The 16,284-nt window shown below is 47.2% G+C and overlaps 5 protein-coding genes across 5 annotated transcripts; 3 read left to right on the top strand and 2 right to left on the bottom strand.

Moving 5' to 3' along the window:
- Positions 1–223: 223 nt before the first annotated feature.
- B0J16DRAFT_333850 (uncharacterized protein) lies at positions 224–5,262 on the bottom strand. The gene is made up of 8 exons (XM_046126894.1): positions 4,979–5,262; positions 4,575–4,898; positions 4,327–4,525; positions 4,157–4,264; positions 4,032–4,085; positions 3,655–3,708; positions 3,300–3,497; positions 224–3,246 (listed from the first exon to the last, which is right to left on the bottom strand). The coding sequence occupies exons 1-8, from the start codon at positions 5,069–5,071 to the stop codon at positions 608–610; spliced, it is 3,669 nt and encodes a 1,222-aa protein (XP_045986769.1). The 5' UTR covers positions 5,072–5,262; the 3' UTR covers positions 224–607.
- Positions 5,263–5,416: 154 nt separating this feature from the next.
- Positions 5,417–7,606, bottom strand: B0J16DRAFT_333854 (uncharacterized protein). Its single transcript, XM_046126895.1, has 2 exons — positions 7,290–7,606; positions 5,417–7,233 (listed from the first exon to the last, which is right to left on the bottom strand). Coding segments are annotated over exons 1-2 (1,473 nt in total). The 5' UTR covers positions 7,291–7,606; the 3' UTR covers positions 5,417–5,761.
- Positions 7,607–8,420: 814 nt separating this feature from the next.
- On the top strand, positions 8,421–9,666 carry B0J16DRAFT_394897 (uncharacterized protein; the record flags this gene model as incomplete). The annotated part of the gene is made up of 1 exon (XM_046132168.1): positions 8,421–9,666. The coding sequence occupies one exon, from the start codon at positions 8,421–8,423 to the stop codon at positions 9,615–9,617; it is 1,197 nt and encodes a 398-aa protein (XP_045986771.1). The 3' UTR covers positions 9,618–9,666.
- An 850-nt stretch (positions 9,667–10,516) lies between these two features.
- On the top strand, positions 10,517–11,482 carry B0J16DRAFT_316549 (uncharacterized protein; the record flags this gene model as incomplete). Its single annotated transcript, XM_046125314.1, has 1 exon — positions 10,517–11,482. One exon carries the CDS (start codon positions 10,517–10,519, stop codon positions 11,480–11,482), a length of 966 nt encoding a protein of 321 aa, XP_045986772.1.
- Positions 11,483–12,288: 806 nt separating this feature from the next.
- B0J16DRAFT_369048 (uncharacterized protein) lies at positions 12,289–13,474 on the top strand. Its single transcript, XM_046130253.1, has one exon. It carries the CDS (start codon positions 12,302–12,304, stop codon positions 13,421–13,423), a length of 1,122 nt encoding a protein of 373 aa, XP_045986773.1. The 5' UTR covers positions 12,289–12,301; the 3' UTR covers positions 13,424–13,474.
- The last annotated feature ends 2,810 nt before the right edge of the window (positions 13,475–16,284 follow it).

Raw genomic sequence — 16,284 nt, forward strand, 5'->3', positions numbered from 1 at the left:
CAGCCGTGCCAAAATGATCATGATAAGCGTAGTTGCATTTTATTCTATAAGTCATATATTATTCATCCACTGAAGTTTAGCCCTATGCTGCTGTATACTATGTGGCGCTTGTTGTGGCTGTGCTCACCTGAAAGCTTGCCAGTCACAGCGCTGACTTGGAAAAATCACATTGGGTGAACGCGGCAATGATTTGATGGATACCGCAATTCTTTGTCAAACGAGCCTGAATCCCTTCTTTCTAGAATAACTACTGTATAACTCTGATGTTTCCAACAGTCCTTTCCAACATGTTCATAGATAGTAGTGTAATACTAACAGCTCCGATCTGTTCTGTCAATTTATTGATATCCATTGACTGTCTTCAGAATCTTACCCTGAAGTACCGGTATCCACTATTCCTATTTTCAGCTTAACCTGATCGGAAAATCTACTAGTCACTAAATTAGGAAGGCGGTAAAAGAAAAACATGGTGACGCGAAGGGAAAGCATCATGACGTGAAGGGTACCCTTCTCAGTGTGGATGGATGTATGGCAGGCTAGCGCTCTTGTCCAGTGTTACCAGTAACAATAAGCAGAAAAGCTTATGAGTTGTGTTCACTATGACTACTCATTGCAGGCTATCATCCCCAACGCCTTTAGGCAATCTCATCCACCCTGTATCAGCTGCTGGTACACCAAGCCACATCCATAATGTCTCTTCGTGAGCCCATCGTAATTTCTCGGCCCTGAGAAGCTCATTGGCACTATCAGTCTTCCCAAACCGTACAAGCTTCAGTGCTTTCTCTGCAATCTCGAGCCATCGCGGTGGATCGGGCTCATCGTCAGGATCATTTGTTTGATCAGTAACAATACCGTCAAAGAGAGAACTTGCTAAATCACCATCTCCTTCTCCTCCTCTATATCTTACCATATATGCGAGATCAAGTCGAATCCATTGGAGAGCCCTATTATTGCGCTCCTCGCCCACGTTGATGAGTAACTCTTCCAACATTTTGATGGGCTGGGCGAGGTTGCCGCCTTCAAAAAGCAGCAAGGCCTTCAAATGCTTGACCTGACAAGATCGGACAAAATTCTGATCTTGGTCTAATTCAGCATTTTGCTCCAGATCTTCTATAATCTCAGCAGCTCCATCATCATTTCCAAAGTCTCTGTATGTTATGGCCAAGACGAGAGCTGTATCCAGCGTCAAGAAGTGGGAGATGGGCCAGAAGCCACGTCGAAACTTGAGTCCAGGTTTAATGTTCAGGAGCGCTTCCTCTTCGGCCCCTAGCTTGCGGTGGAGATCTCCCACGAAGATCTGCGTAGTGATGCCAAAGGAATCTTCCGGACCATATTGCTCCTTTCTCTTATCACGTACAAACTCCATCCATTTGATCGCCTGTTCAATATGGCCGGCCGATGCATTGACCACCGCGAACCACAGCTGAGCACTGAGATAACCATTACTCTGTGGGCCCGTAGTTCTCATGAAGCCAGCCAAGGAATCTGTCAGTGTTGTTAAGGCTTCATAGTTCAGGAGCATCATATGCTCGGCTTGTGACTTGAGTATAAGCGTGAAGTATGGGCTAGCGTCGCTTTCTAATACGACACTGAGCTGGTCATCGGCCACGTCTGAATAGAGTTTCTGAGCTTTGCGCAGTTTGTTGTTGAACAAAAAAGTATACGCTGCATCTGAGGAAGCTCGAAGGGTCAGAGGATGGCGTCGTCCCAGGAGGTCAGTGAGTTCAGCAGCGACCCTTTCACGAACAGCTGCCATCTGAGCCATTTTTCCCTTGTCGAAATAGTAAAATCCGAGCTGCATCAACGCCAACCATTGCAGTACTTTGTCTTCGCTTTTGTCCCGGAAGGCCCTGTGGAGACTTTTGTAGGACATTTCAAAATAGTCCTCCAAATGCAGCAGATGTCTATCAGCCACTGGGAGCCTTTCCAGCCAGACTGTCAGACTAATCTCTGTGGATCGAATAGCTTGAATGTCCCCCATATCTGTGATTGAGTACTCAGCCCAATAGGCAAATTGTAGGGACCTGATAAGCCTTCCTGCAAGTTCCAACAAGTTCCTGTCAGGAGACGAGAGTGCTGTAAGATGCTTGTACCAGTTACGAGCAGCATATTCATAGAAGCTCGTGTCCTGGCTCGACTCCGAGGCACCAACTCCAAGGTTCTTCCTTAAAAGCTGACCTATACGATCCTGTTGTGCATATATGTCTCGAAGAAGAAACTCCAGACATTTTTGAGCTAAGGTGGCATCGGGGTCCGAGGTGGAGAAACCGACATCGGAAACTTCTTCGCTAAGCAAAAAGTCCCTGACAGAAGCATGTCCCAACTTCACTTTGCTGTCCTGGATCTCGATCAAAGGCTGACAGAAGGTTGATATCAAGAAGTGACCATTCCCACACCCTGGAATCAGGTCAAGGGCATCTTCTATTTCGTCGAGGCTGAACTGTCTTCGAGCGCCAAGCAGTAACTGAAAAATGTCTTGACACTTGGACTTATCATGATCGTTCATATCATCAAGACGGTCCTTCCAAATCTTGGTGTAGAAGCTCCAGTAACTATCTGGGGGATTGTTGAGATTGGCATAAAATGTAGCCATGTCTCTTGTCCTGATAAACTCCCTCAGGAATAGGTCAGTCCAGAGGAATGATCCCCCAGAACACTGTTTTGCACGAGTTGTAACTTGTGACTTGAGCTCCTCTGATAAAGGTAGTTCAGCTGCAGCTGCATCAATGAAGGTATCGATTTCAGGCTGCGTGTCCGCCTCGGCGATCTGGACCTGATCTATATGGAGGTTTGCGTGGTTTGTGACTTCGAACATGCAGTTCGGGCGGGAGAATATGAGAATCTTGCCCTTAGTCCCTTCCAAGACGCCTGCTAAATGACTTTGAAATTCTTTAGCCTTTGTGCTGTTGTCAAAAATACACTCATCAATGGCGTCTATTATTAACACAAACTCTGGGTTCCTTCTCAGAAGCGGAACGCATTGAGGCCAGAGGTCATCGAAGGGACAATCTTCCAATCGCGATTTGTACTGGTTCTGTAGCCTGAGAAGCTGCTTGAGGATACTTCCTGCGGATTCATCCACTGGACATGATTTCGGAAGAAGGCTGCTGATGATGGAGGCTGCAAGACTGTTTGCGCCTCGTTGTTGAGTGGACACGTTGCTTTGAAAAGCATGAGTGATAATGGTATGCCGTGTCTCAGACAACTCAGTACAAGTTTGTTGAGCAAGCACAGACTTGCCACATCCTATGTAATGATTGGTTCGCTATTCCGTCATATGTGACCGGAGACTGACTTACCGAGCTTGCCAACAATCCATAGCATTTCAGGAGATTGGCTTTTCAGCCAAGTCTGGTACTTTGGATTCTCCTTGAGCCATTTCGGTTGAGCGTCCGACGCTGCAGCAACAAAATTACATGGACGAGCGGTGATAAAATTCGCCATTGAGTCAATGTAGCTGTGTATTCTGGCAATGTCTAGATTCTTTTGCGATTCTTCTGTAGAGGTTATGTCAGCGCATGAACACACATTGTCACCGAAGCGTGAGTGGTCGTCCTCTGTTTCCCCCTAGCAGGTGACCTGGTTAACAAGATATATTGGTCCTTTAGATCTCGAATACGCAGTGAAAAGAGGAATGCAGTCTTTTCGTGTTACCTTTTTTTCGTGATTCATTCGCTTCAAAACCCTCGTTCACGGCTCTTTTGGTCGCTGGGTAACAAAACGGTCAGCTCGGTAATCGCCCTAGTTAAATGACGTGATAAGGAGAAAGTCTCAGGAAGCCTATATACTCGAAACGCTGTTCCTTGAAGCTCAGATTTGTCGCGACGTTGTCATTGATCACATACCCCGCGCCGATCAATGGAAACGTCTGGCTTCTAAAAGCCAGTCGATACAGCCAGGCTGTGGTCCCGTGACACATGAGGCGGAATAAGCCCAGCCTGTCACACGCATGTACCAGGTCAATCCTTGTGACAGTAGCATTCGCTTGACTTTAAATACGAAAAGGCGGGTGATTTAATCCCTTGACCTACCTGTAGGAATCTGTTCTTTTATTTGTCCCAGAATGTCCTGGCCGTGCTCGATACCTAAAGGTTCCGCTTGTCAGCTCTATGTTCCAACTTTATCATGGGTAACCCGGTCAATTCAGGCTACATACCCTCCCAATTGGCTGCCCTGTCCAGCCGATCGGCGGCGTCCCGTAATTTCGAGACTCTTGAAACGAATTCGTCTCTGACTCCGTTGAAGAAGGAGGCTCTTTGCCTAGCTGCGATTATAGCCAATGTTAGAAAGAAGGTCGTCGGCATTTCGAGAGGATTGATATCTTACCCCACTTGCTCTTTTCCAGATGGTTAACGGCAGACTTTAAAAACGAGAGTACCTGGACGTATAAATGGATTGTAGCGTCTTCTACGCTCTTGCGATGCCCGAAGCGTCCAGCCATTCGAGACCATCTCTCCGCCTGCTGTACCACGAGCAGTATACCGTCTGCCGTTACTTCAGTCGCTTGCTCAATATCCACGATGACCTGCCTCCGTTAGCATGGTAGCACTTGTGTACACAGTAAGGATTGCTACCAGTAAAAGGGTTCGTATCGAACCCCAGACGAGGGCTGTAAATTTCGGTTCCTGCTGGATAAACACGTTGATGACCTGCGCATTCCTCTCTAGGTAAAACACGATCTTGAAGAAGACGCCCTTCAATTTACCTCTTTTTCTTACCGCATCATCCAGCGCTTTCTGTGCAGTCTGTGCAGTGAGGACAAGATCTTGCACTGTAATGCTGGTGTTTTGTTCGGTCTTGTCCAGGTCGACCGTCGAATGACCATCTTCGGAGAATGAGAACTTGATCTTATTCTTCTTTTTCCACTGTTGCTTTGCGCGGGCCTCCTCATTCATGATCTGACCGTGCCTCAAAAGTCAGTTACACTATAACCGGGGTGAAGAACCAACGGACTCTTAAAGTGGAGACAGCCACCTACCTCATTTGCTTTTTGCCAGCAAACAGCATCTTTCTCTATGAATTCTGATATTTCTGAGTCAGATAGTTGAATTGTGTCCTTCATATTGTTCATGTTGCATCGCCAGACAGAGTGATTTACACAGCCTGTTGTAGTGGATGGACAAGCTTTCCGTCGTGAAAATAAAATTTATCATATACTCTTCTTTCTATGCTGTAATCGATTGTTAACCCTCAGTACTGTCTGTAGTCCTTTCTGCCTGCCAGATCCGGGCCTCAAAGTGAGGCGGGAATTGGAGAAATCAGGCGTCCAAGTGCAGTTTGGATCTGACAAGGTTGTCACGAGCACACCTGCATCTGACCACACGTTTTCCAGTGCAACACACCCCCAACTCACCGGTGTCTCAATACCCAGTGATAAAAATCCAATCAAGGGTTTTGCCTAAATGTGATGGAAGGCCTCAAATGTGGCCCAATTGCACATTAGTCTGAGTAAGACTTCTACCTGATCAGAGAATCTCAACTAGGACGCAGAGCCTCATTAATACAGTGGCATGTGATGGGCAGGGCGCAATATTGATGGGAGCATTTTGGTTGAATGGCCTTGACACCAGAAGTACAGGCAGTCGAAGTATAATGAAGTAGGGGATGGAAACATGACTAAACTGTCTATTGACTAGATAACTTCAAACGAAAACAAAAAGCGCTGTGATACACTGTAGTCGAATGGAAAGAAAGGGAGCCAGGGTAAAAAGCATTCCTTTATGCCTTATTAGATAATGTCCTTGTTTCTCCCTCTGGCACCTTATCGTCGCTCGTCCCTTCTGCTTCTCCTGGCTCTTTGAGGTGCACGGGCCGTTGAATACCGAACTTGTTCTTCTTCTGGGGCATAATCAGCTTCGTACCTCGGTTCTTCATACGATTCCTCTTCAAGGGTCACATAGCCTAGTCTTTCGGCAAGGTCCTCGGGGCTACTCTGAGAGTTGTATGATGCATACATGGGTGACTGTGATGGGTTTTGATTTTGATAGTAGTAGGGCTGCTGACTGTACGGTTGCTGTCGGGTATAATATTGCTGGGAATAAGACTGTTGTTGGCCATACGGCTGCTGCTGGCCATACGATGGTTGTTGTGGGTAGCTTGGGTCTGGTTCGAGTCGTTGGCTAGATGGTATTTGCTGCCTTGGGTCTTGTTGGGCAAATTGACTATCTCTTCCCGGTGGCTGCTGTTGAACTGGCACTGGCTGCCTTGCAGTTCTGTATGAGCCTTGTCCTGATGTCTGTTGCTCGTAAGGATGTTGCCCTTGGTACTGCTGTTGCGTTGCGGCCTGTTGACTGTATATGCGCTGCTGAGTAACAGGCTGCTGTCCATATGAGTCAGGCTGTCTGGTCCGTTGTTGCTGTGGAATTGAATACTGCTGAGTATACGGAGGAGATCGCGGGGCGTATGAGGAAGACCGATTGTAAGTGTCGGGTTGTTGGTATGACAACCGAGGAGCCTGCGACGTATTGCTTGCCGCAGCAGGGTAGCGCCCATAAGAAGGAGGAGATCCGTATACGTCCTGGTCAGAGGCAGAGTCTTCGTTTGCATCTGTAGTTACACTTCGAGACGAGCTACCTCTTCGTTGGCTGGAGGTATAGTCATCGCTTCTTCTAGCAGGCTCGCGAGAGAAGGTGCTTGTTGAACCATACGTGCTATCTTGTTGGCTGCCACTTGTTGAAACCCTTGATGATCGAGTCGATGCTCCAGATGATCGTGGTGAGCCAACCGCTTCTCTTCTTTCAAGCTGTCCACTCCGAGTGGTGGTAGAAGGTCTGTCACTTCTGGAGCTCCGATGGCGGGAGGACGAACTGCCAGATGGGCGGTCACTTCCAGTTCTGGAGCTGTGATGTCTGCGAGAAGTCGAATGGCGATCTGAGGTTTGACGTCGGTCATTGCCTTGCTGTTGGCGATAATCCCGATTGACGGTTTGGGTTTCACTCTCGGATGTTTCCTCATAGTGACTGTCCGGACAATAACCCTCACGTTCACGATCGCGGGGTAACGCAAGTCCATTGGTAACATCCCCGCCAGGAATCCATATCGCATGCCGTCGACAGAAGTAGCCGTTGCCGCAAGAACACTGAACAGATCTCCATTGTCGATATTCCTGCTCCCAAATTGCATACTCTTCCTCATCCTCAGGATCTGGCTCTGGCCTTGGGGTCACGTTCAATTGAGGAAAGGTGTCACAGGCATTCGCTGCACTGATGGCACGACATCCTGGCGCGACACACACTTTTGAAAAAGGTCAGTTGCTTTAAAGTCGCTTGAAAAACACATCACGCACTTACTGGCTCTATTTGTCTAGTCTTTAATGCAACGTCATTAATATATGAAATGTTATCATAAAATGATGGGAGGAGTTGCAAAGACTAATTCCCCAGCCGACTTTCGATTTGGTGGTTTTGGATCGATTTTCGGGTAATGCTAAATGGACTACTGCAATTCCAGTATTACGTAGTTCAGGTCCCTTTGCCGCATTTACTGATCAATGGTCAGACGATATTCGCCCCCCAAGTGCTTGAGGTGGCCACACCATTATATACCCTGGTAACTCTTAGAGGTCAAGTGCTGATGCGGGTCACCCGCCTTTGTGTTTGCCTTCTTCCTTTGAAAATAGTCTTAAACGCAACCAGGCTCTGGAGCGACTGATTCATGGAGGCCCAACGTCAAGGCCCAACGTAACACAAGCAGCTAAACAACAGCATCCTCACATCGGAGGAACAAGATCTTGGTCACTGACATCATAAGATTCTCTATCTCCGAAATTCTCGAGTATTTTGCACTTGGTTCTTATTCGAAAGTTAACCTCGGCTAAGCTGTGAAAATCCCGCAGGTAAGCTCGTGGGCATCGTAGTTCGTTGATCCATCTGAGGCTCTCTGATGAGGGGCTTGAGAGACATAAGACTAGCCGTGGAGTATTTACCATTCTGATAGTCACCAGCCGGCAGAAGCTTAACTATAGAATGAGGTCTGACTAATTAATTTAATGTTATAGATAAGATAGAATTAAGGCATTTTTCGTAAAGCAATAAAAAGTCCATACCGATTAAACAAACTGAAGACAAAGGTTGGCATCGATATAATAAATTACCACGTTGAAAAGTTCGTGCTAAATACCTTATCAAGCCGATGCACATCCATACTTTGCAAATATCTCATTGCATTCTGGCGGTTCATGAATCTCGGTGTATATGAGCCCGAGGTTGTCTGAAGATGGTTGCGGGGTGCTTGAAGTCCAGGGCAAATTGGGAGCTTAATATTTGCTGACGACAGTAGCTATGACATCACATTCGAGGCACAGCGAAAGTGAACCTCCGTAAAAGACGGTATAATATACCTTGATTAACATCTATCAGACTCTGGCCCTAAGTCTTGTCGAGAAGCCCAGATCAGTGGTCAGAATTGGACATCAAACCAACATGCGCATATTGCATTTCCTCAGTCTGTTGACTACTTCTACCCTTGCCCTTTCATCCGATTGTAAAGTCGATGAAGATTGCAGCTTAAACGGCATCTGCTCAAAGATCCTTAAGAAATGTCGATGTGATCCAGGATGGATCGGTGCCGATTGTGGACGGTTGGATCTTGCACCTGCAACACGCTATACCGGCTACAACTATACCTACACGCCACCTGGTCCCGATGACTTCAATATCTGGCCCAATGCGTCTTGGGGAGGCCGCATCATCCAAGATCGCGACAATAAGCGCCTTTTCCATCTCTTTACGGTTCAATTTACCCGTGGCTGTGGGCTGAGAGGCTGGCGTCCGCATTCATACATCATTCGCTCTGAATCGCATAACGGACCTCAGGGACCATATCATTACGCCGATGCTGTGTCCAATAATTTCGCTCACAACCCGGATATTGTTTATAGCCCTGCCGATAAAAAGTACCTTTTGTACAGCATCGGTGTCAACTATGAGAAAGTTTTCACCAAGTGCGAGAGCATCAGCTACACGCAGTGGCCGAACAATATCTCTCTATCCACTGCAGACAATATTCGTGGTCCCTGGTCGCCATTCAAGATGGTTGTTGACAGTGATCGCCCAGCTGGCATTCACGCAACCAATCCATCTGCCTTTCCTTTATGGACACGCAAAAACCCGACAAGGGAGATTGTACTCGGCATGAAAGACTATTCCATCTTCACTGCAAAGTCGTGGCATGACGACTACAAGCTCAAGTACCAAGCAACGTGGAACGTTACAGAACAGAATAACCCAGAATGGACCGAAGACCCATTTATCTGGCGCGACAAGAGAGGTCACTGGCATTCAATCAACCATTGGATGATCGATTACGTAGAGAACGACAAACAGCAATGGCCTCGCGTTGGATCACATCTTTTCTCACGAAAGCTCACAGGGCCGTGGCACTTCAAGCTCCAAGAGGCTTACAGCTCCAACGTTACTTTCACGGATGGTACATGGCAGGTTTTCAAGCGAAGGGAAAGACCGAAGCTGTTCTTCAGCGACGATGGTGAAATGACACCGCTGTATATGACTAATGGGGTACAGGAGATGAACCAGACTGGAGCTTCTTTCACGCTTGTTCAGCCAATCGGTACGAGGTGGAAGAAGTTTGAGAGAGACTTGGGGTTCGGAGAATCTTAGAGGTTGGCATAATTCGTATTGAGGCCATGGTATTAATTTTTCCCGCAGCGCATTGCTTCTTTTTAATAGGAAGAACATATTAGGCTACCTACAGAGTACATTTCCCCCGGCTCACCCGACTGTCACCTATTCGCACTCTTGATTTGAACAATCCAGGCCATTATTTGCCCTTCTCTGCGTAGAATCAATATAGAAGAAGGGCAACATCCCGTGACAGTAGCGTATTAATTCCATACGTGAAGCTATCACTGATCGATGGGGAAGCACTTGTTATAACATGTGTTAAATTTAGCTTCGTCCATAACTGGTGTTAGTGGAAGTGTGAACTATAACAATAACCATACACATTATCTGCCTTGTTCTATTGTTGCGCAGAATCCTCAAAATATTCGGGGCAGGGATCCTTAGGACATGAAAGGTTCAGTGAGCGGGATGGTAGCTTAGAGGTACCTTCCGTGATGGGCTTCCTTTGGGATTAATGGTAGATTAGTCGCTGGGGCATTATGGTTACTGTTGCTTAAAACTCCCAACTTTGACTTGAAAAAGTCCAAACTTGTAGAGTTTTCCCCCGTCGCCTTTTGACTTTAGGCTTCCGCTTTTCGGTCTTTGCTACATATCATTTACCACACCGAAAGGTAAAAGCCTCACTACCTGTCATGTAAGCAGTTTAACGTGTTGCCATTGGTTTATGGTCTTGTAGAGTTTCGGTCTTGTAGCACTGTACCACATCACTCGGTATGACGCATTCACCAAACTCTATAATCTCTATGAATTGTCTTGTCGAGTCTAGAATTTGAATCATAAATTTGCATACCATCTCTTTCATCCTAGCTTGTTCATAAACCTGACATCAACAACAACGCTCGCACCGCCCTACCGCATCCTGCACAACATCCAAAATGGATACATCCTCATTCGAATCCTTCCCTGATCTGCCTACTGAGCTTCGTCTGCAGATATGGGGAGAAGCTTGTTATGAAGCCTGTCGCGAACGAGAAGCCAGCCACCCCGGTATACAGTACACCACAGTCCGACAGAGCTCTTCCACACGTATATCCCTCGTTCATCAACCCGTCCACCTCGATGGAAAAGCCAGATCAGGTACTATGAGAGACGGTGGTCTTTGGCTAGCCTGCAAGGAGTCACGAGATGTCATTCGAGAACACTGCTCCAACGGACCAGGTGGCAAAGGAAAGGTTCTTGCTGGTGATGAATGGTCCTACTACGTGAACCCCAGTCATGATATCTTTTGCATTCAAGACCCTGAAAAGATCAAGCACGATGATGTTAATTCGGCTCTTCATGTGTCGATGTGGGCTGTTCCAAAGATCAACGACTGTTGTTACATCAAGAATATAGCCCTTGAATTTGACCCTTCGTGGATCAAATGGTTTCCAAGGACCTACAAGAATATGTCGGCAGAAAGCACTCCCCGCGGATTTCTCGCGCGACTACTCCGTAGCCAGTACATCAACGACAACCGGCAAACAACCGTCTGGCTCATCGACAACGATATGAAAAGGGCTCGACGCCCGAGCAGCTACTACGGCACTGCACCTATGCCCGACTATAACAAGAGGTTCATCAATTGCCACGAAAGCTACGTCGAAGCCTACTCTAGCAATACATGCCACTACTGTCCAGATAAGAGGAGTAAGGCAATACAAACCTTTTTGTACAGGCTCAACGGCCGTGGCGAGCAGTGCGAGGACCAGCACCCCAATTTCGCCCCTACCTATGACGATTTAATTGACAGTGCTTTCGACGCTCCTTTCGAGATCGCCGAGAATGTTCGAGTTCTCGCCCTTGCGTGCAACGAAATCGAATTTTGTAGAAAGGATCATCGCCAAGATCATTCTAAGTGAAGGGAATACGTGTAAGGTACTACTTATCTTGAACATCTTACTATGCCCATTAGAAAAAAAGAAAAACACATTCGAGGCTAATTGCTAAGCCTCTTATGTTTTTGGGTTTCAGGCTTTACATTCACGGTGGTTTATAACGGTCCCAGGCCGCTAAGAAACAATTTCAATGTCTGCCCACTCTTAGGAGCAAGGGAGACACATTTTCTCTGTTACCAGATACTTCATGTGGTTCCGTATAGTGGTTCACCATATTTCTTGGAATTTCTCTATGGCCCTTTCGAAATGGAGAGTCTGTTTCCTTCGGATACCTCATGTTACAACATTCACACTACTGGTGCAATAACTCGGCAAGCAACACTCCTCAGTACTCACTACAGGGCAGTAATGCCATCAGTCAGCGGTTATAACGCCAAAGGAAAACTGCTTGACTGGCGTGTCACTGTTTGCTTTATTGCATGGCACTTGGGTGATTGGTTGACATCTCGGGAAGGTGCATTCTGTGTCACTGCCACCAACCGTCACTGCCACTGCTATCGCTCCTGCCTGATCAAACAAAGAAAAAATAAACATCACGTGCTTCTGCTCACAACTTCAGCTGTGAGAGTATTCTCTCCTTCCCTCCTCCATCATCCTACAGGAGATTTTCATCTTTCACTATTATCACGCACAACGCCGAGCCAAGCGTCAAGGCAAGAAGAAGTCCAGCCGTCCGAGGCATACAACGCGAAACAGGTTTGTCTCTTTTCAACTTTCTAGACCAGCTGTAGTCTGATTCATTTTGACCTCCTTAGCTTTGGTCGACAACTCTTCAACTCAGCCATGGCCGAGCCAGCCCAAGTGAGAGCTCCTGCAGAAGGTGCCGACCCCTCCGAAGAGGTGCAGAAGTTCCACCTTTTCTCGAAGCTGCCGCCAGAGCTCCGCATTAGAATCTGGAAGACAGCTTGCCTGCCCCGTTCCCCGTCCGATCATGGCATTCACTACGTCTTTGTGAATCGTGTGCGCGAATCCGAAGAATCCGAAGATTACGTAACCTGGGATCCCAACCTCGACGGTTATAACGAAGAATTTGACGTTGAAAGCGACGAAACCGCATATGTCACGCTGCGGGCTCTCAAGCGTGAAAGACCCAAGCCGCGCGTCTTTGCCTCAGGCTACCTGTATGATGCGGGTCTATGGGCAGCTTGTAAGGAGTCAAGGGGTGCAATCACTGAATATCTTCAAATCGAAGGATGGCAAACCCTGCGAGAGTCAGGGCCTCGTGACATGTCGCCTGGGTGGTACGACAAGCCAGATTTCCCCTCCACAGTCAAGCCATCCAAGAAGGATGAGACCTGGCGTCCAATCGTGGCTCCTCGCCAGGATATCTTCTGTATTCCCGATACTCGTGGTATGAATCAGTCTCTGCCGAAGAGCTTGTACAGCATGAAATTGCTAGCTCCATTCATGGGCACTCGCAGGTTCACTATCGTGGAAGATTGGAACATTGCCTTGAAATTTCGACACACCTGGAACACCAAATTCCCGGACGACATCGAAGATATGAAACAGGAGAAGACCCCACGAGGTTTACTGGCAAACTGGTTCGAACGGTTCCACGACGAGATCCTACCCGAGCCGACCCTCTATGTCATTGACGACACCGGCAGCTGGGTTGAGCCGCCCTTTTTGATGCGCGGACCGGTTTACCGCGATTGCGACAACGAATACGTTGAGGTTCCATGGAGTGCGAGTTGTAACGGCACCGACATCAATACCTCCGGCGCGGCGGGGCGCTTTATCGATCTGATGGAGGGTCTGTTGAAAGAAGACTTTTCAGATGATATCGAGGACATGGATTCAATCTACGAGTGGCAGCCTGAGGTGAGGGACAAGATAAGACTTCTTGTACGCAAGGAAAATAAGATCATGCGCGAGTCGGAGTCGTTGGAAGAGATTGATTGAGGGAGGATTAGACAAGCTTTAGTGCGCCATAATAAAATAAGCTAATCGCTGGTCTAAACTTGCATAGAGTATCTAAAGTGCTTCGTCCGTTATGCTTCTAACAGCGAATTTCTCTGATAAGTAGATGCCATACTGATATGGTAGATGAATCCATGAAGCTGGTTAATGGCAAAAAGGCAAAAAGGCAAAAAAACATACAACAGCGGGGATTCGCTGGTCGTCACCGACCCAACTACTAATCCGCCCCTTACCGGCTTGACTATGGGAGAGCGGACGGGATCCCGTATTTTCCGGTAGGTATGGTCGTATGTGTTTGTTTTACATTTATCGCAAAAGATATAGGTAGTCCCCAGGACAATCAGGTCAAGCCTCAGTTAGAACCAGCTTGATGTTCCAGGAACAACGCAGCCCGCAGCCAACAACAATAGTTGGGAGTAAAATCTCGCAGAAAGAAGTCATCTGTTCGTGTTTTTGGATAAAGGTGTTCAGTTTATAGGTTGTTGTTAGTATTGTTTCCTGCGCGCTTCCCTTTCGCGTGTGTCTGCACCACCTCACTTGGCAAAGGAAGCCTCAAGGCCAACTTGTGTGGCATACATTGTCTTTATCCATTTACCACTTTTTTTTTTTTTAGAAAAAAGAATCACGCCCGATTGGCCGATGCTGGCCGTACCTTATAGAAAATCAAGGGCCAGATGAATAACAGAAGGATTATCGTCTCGGGCTTAGGCTGCTAGAATAGAGCGGACTAAGTGCTACTCTTAGCTAGCAACAAGACAACTAAACAATTTTTTCTCTTATGCTTTCAGTGGCTAATTCTTCTCATACTCTGACAGGGCCGATGCTTTTTATTGAGACTAGTCCGAAGGTTTTCGGATTTCATGCTCTGGAGAAGATGCTCCGAAGTTGGCGCTATGGACACTATGGAGTCATGGACTGTTGGTCGAGCGCGCTTGGCGGCGTTAACTAATAATGGCTAAGGTGAATTTGTGCAGGTGGATGAAAGCTAAACGCGATATTGTTTCTGGTGTTTGTTGGTTCTTATTGCTCCGGTACCTGAGAAGGACCTTTCTCATTCGCGTTCGTTTGAGTGGTATTTTGGGATACCACCATGCTGGTGATAGGCTCGTCCAGATCAGCTTCGTTTGGATTATCGTCGTCTGAATCGGCGTCGTCCGAATCAACCTCGATTGGATTTTCCTCTCGTCCATTGCCCGTGTTCACCACGTTGTTGGGAGTCTGGCCTTGTGTTCTATTAACCATGCCTGGATGAGCCATGCCTGGACGGACTACACCTGGGTTGACAGGAACCGGATTGACAGTAACTGGATTAACAGCACCTAGATTGACAGGATTGACAGCACCTGCATTCTCCGTGCCAATTATCCTCACTGTCGTATATCCTTGGGTCATTACAAGCTGGCCTTGACTTATATGAAATGGGCCCTGGCTTAAATGTGGTTTTTCCGTCTGATCATCCATAAGCAGCGGGTTCGTCATCATAGAAAATATAACCTCCACAGCCTCAGCCCCAACAGACCTCAAATTCGTTCCAGCATCCCCTCTCGACGGTAATTTCTTAAGCGGCTCATTTCTATCAAGAAAACGCGCCAACCACTGCTTACCCAACGGCTCATGATCACCCTGCTCCCGTAGCAGCCTTGCGACCAGAGTCATGATCTGCTTTTGTGTAGGTGCTGCTCCGGTTTGATGCTGGGCCATGATCCATGACACGAGAACTCTTTCTTGGAATTGTGTAAGGCGTTGGTATGCTACATGGCTAAATTTGCTGCTCTTTTTACCACGGAGGCGTCCTAGTAGAGTGGACTTGGGTACGCCGTTGGCTTTGGCTGCGCTTTGGTGGCTGTGGCCAAGTACTCTGACATCTTGGACTGCCTTTTCGAGTTGTTCTTGTGTGTAATTGGGCATCGTAGATGACAGTTAGGCAGGGAGACGTTGGTAAAGGTTGAAGATTTCAAGGTATATTGAAACACGGGGAAATGGTCACCCCCTGAGTTCCCCGGCGCTAGACCCAACTGAGGTCGGAAGCTACTGTCAGTTGCGCCAATCATTTCTCGAGTTCTAGGCCTTGTCAGCGGATTACGTGAGCGGGCTCGGTGGAATATTCTGCCGCACCTGAGTAGCGATCCTAACCTAGAGCGTTCAATATTTTAGAAAGATGATGCTTTTTGCCATGATACAACGAAGATAATAACTTCATTCACACGTGTTGTAGTGAGAGATTTCATGGTCTATATCAGAATTTCTCTTGTCCGTTTTACTTGGAGCTCTTGATGGATGGGGCTCGCGCTTGTTGAGAATTAATGTTTGTCATGATTTATTGTGTTTAACACGACCAACTCGCACTATCCTTTTTTAAGGGCGCAAGAACAAAGATTGGGAAGTTACCATTTGGAAGGCAAATACACCACCCAAGTCATTTACTCGTGAAAACACATTGAACGCCTCAGTGTTAAGTCATGTGATTTGAATAAGCGCCAAGTTGACATCTGCGTGGTTGTGCAACAAGCCACCGCGGTCAGCCAATGGTCATCAGAATCTTTGGAGACAGTTTGCGTGCGTCACCCAACAATCACAAATACCTATCGTACTGGAAGCTGTTGAGCGACACTAAGAGTTTGTCTCAATAATCACCGAGGTGAATAGCTGGCTTGATATATAAACTGTATCTCGTCATCTTTACTTCATCTCTACTCCGTACTCGTTCGGTATCTCGGTTGTTACAGCGCTTGTTTCTGCTAGCCAGCCCCGCACTTTAGCGCCCAGTCAATCAAACGGCCTTTGTTCAGCTCAGCCTCCACAGTTCAGCCAACATGTCAAATTCACCAGAGAATACCCACCTT

This window comes from Fusarium flagelliforme (assembly GCF_020744385.1).
Source record: "Fusarium flagelliforme strain FIESC 12 MPI-CAGE-AA-0113 chromosome Unknown B0J16scaffold_2, whole genome shotgun sequence".
Taxonomy (NCBI): Eukaryota; Fungi; Ascomycota; class Sordariomycetes; order Hypocreales; family Nectriaceae; genus Fusarium; species Fusarium flagelliforme.

Coding starts and splice junctions, on each gene's coding strand:
- B0J16DRAFT_333850 (XM_046126894.1), bottom strand. CDS start 5,071: ATGAACAATATGAAGGACACAATTCAACTATCTGACTCAGAAATATCA. Junction 4,086..4,156: donor CAGGGCAGCCAATTGGGAGG/GTATGTAGCCTG, acceptor CGGAACCTTTAG/GTATCGAGCACGGCCAGGAC. Junction 3,247..3,299: donor ATGGATTGTTGGCAAGCTCG/GTAAGTCAGTCT, acceptor ATCATTACATAG/GATGTGGCAAGTCTGTGCTT.
- B0J16DRAFT_369048 (XM_046130253.1), top strand. CDS start 12,302: ATGGCCGAGCCAGCCCAAGTGAGAGCTCCTGCAGAAGGTGCCGACCCC.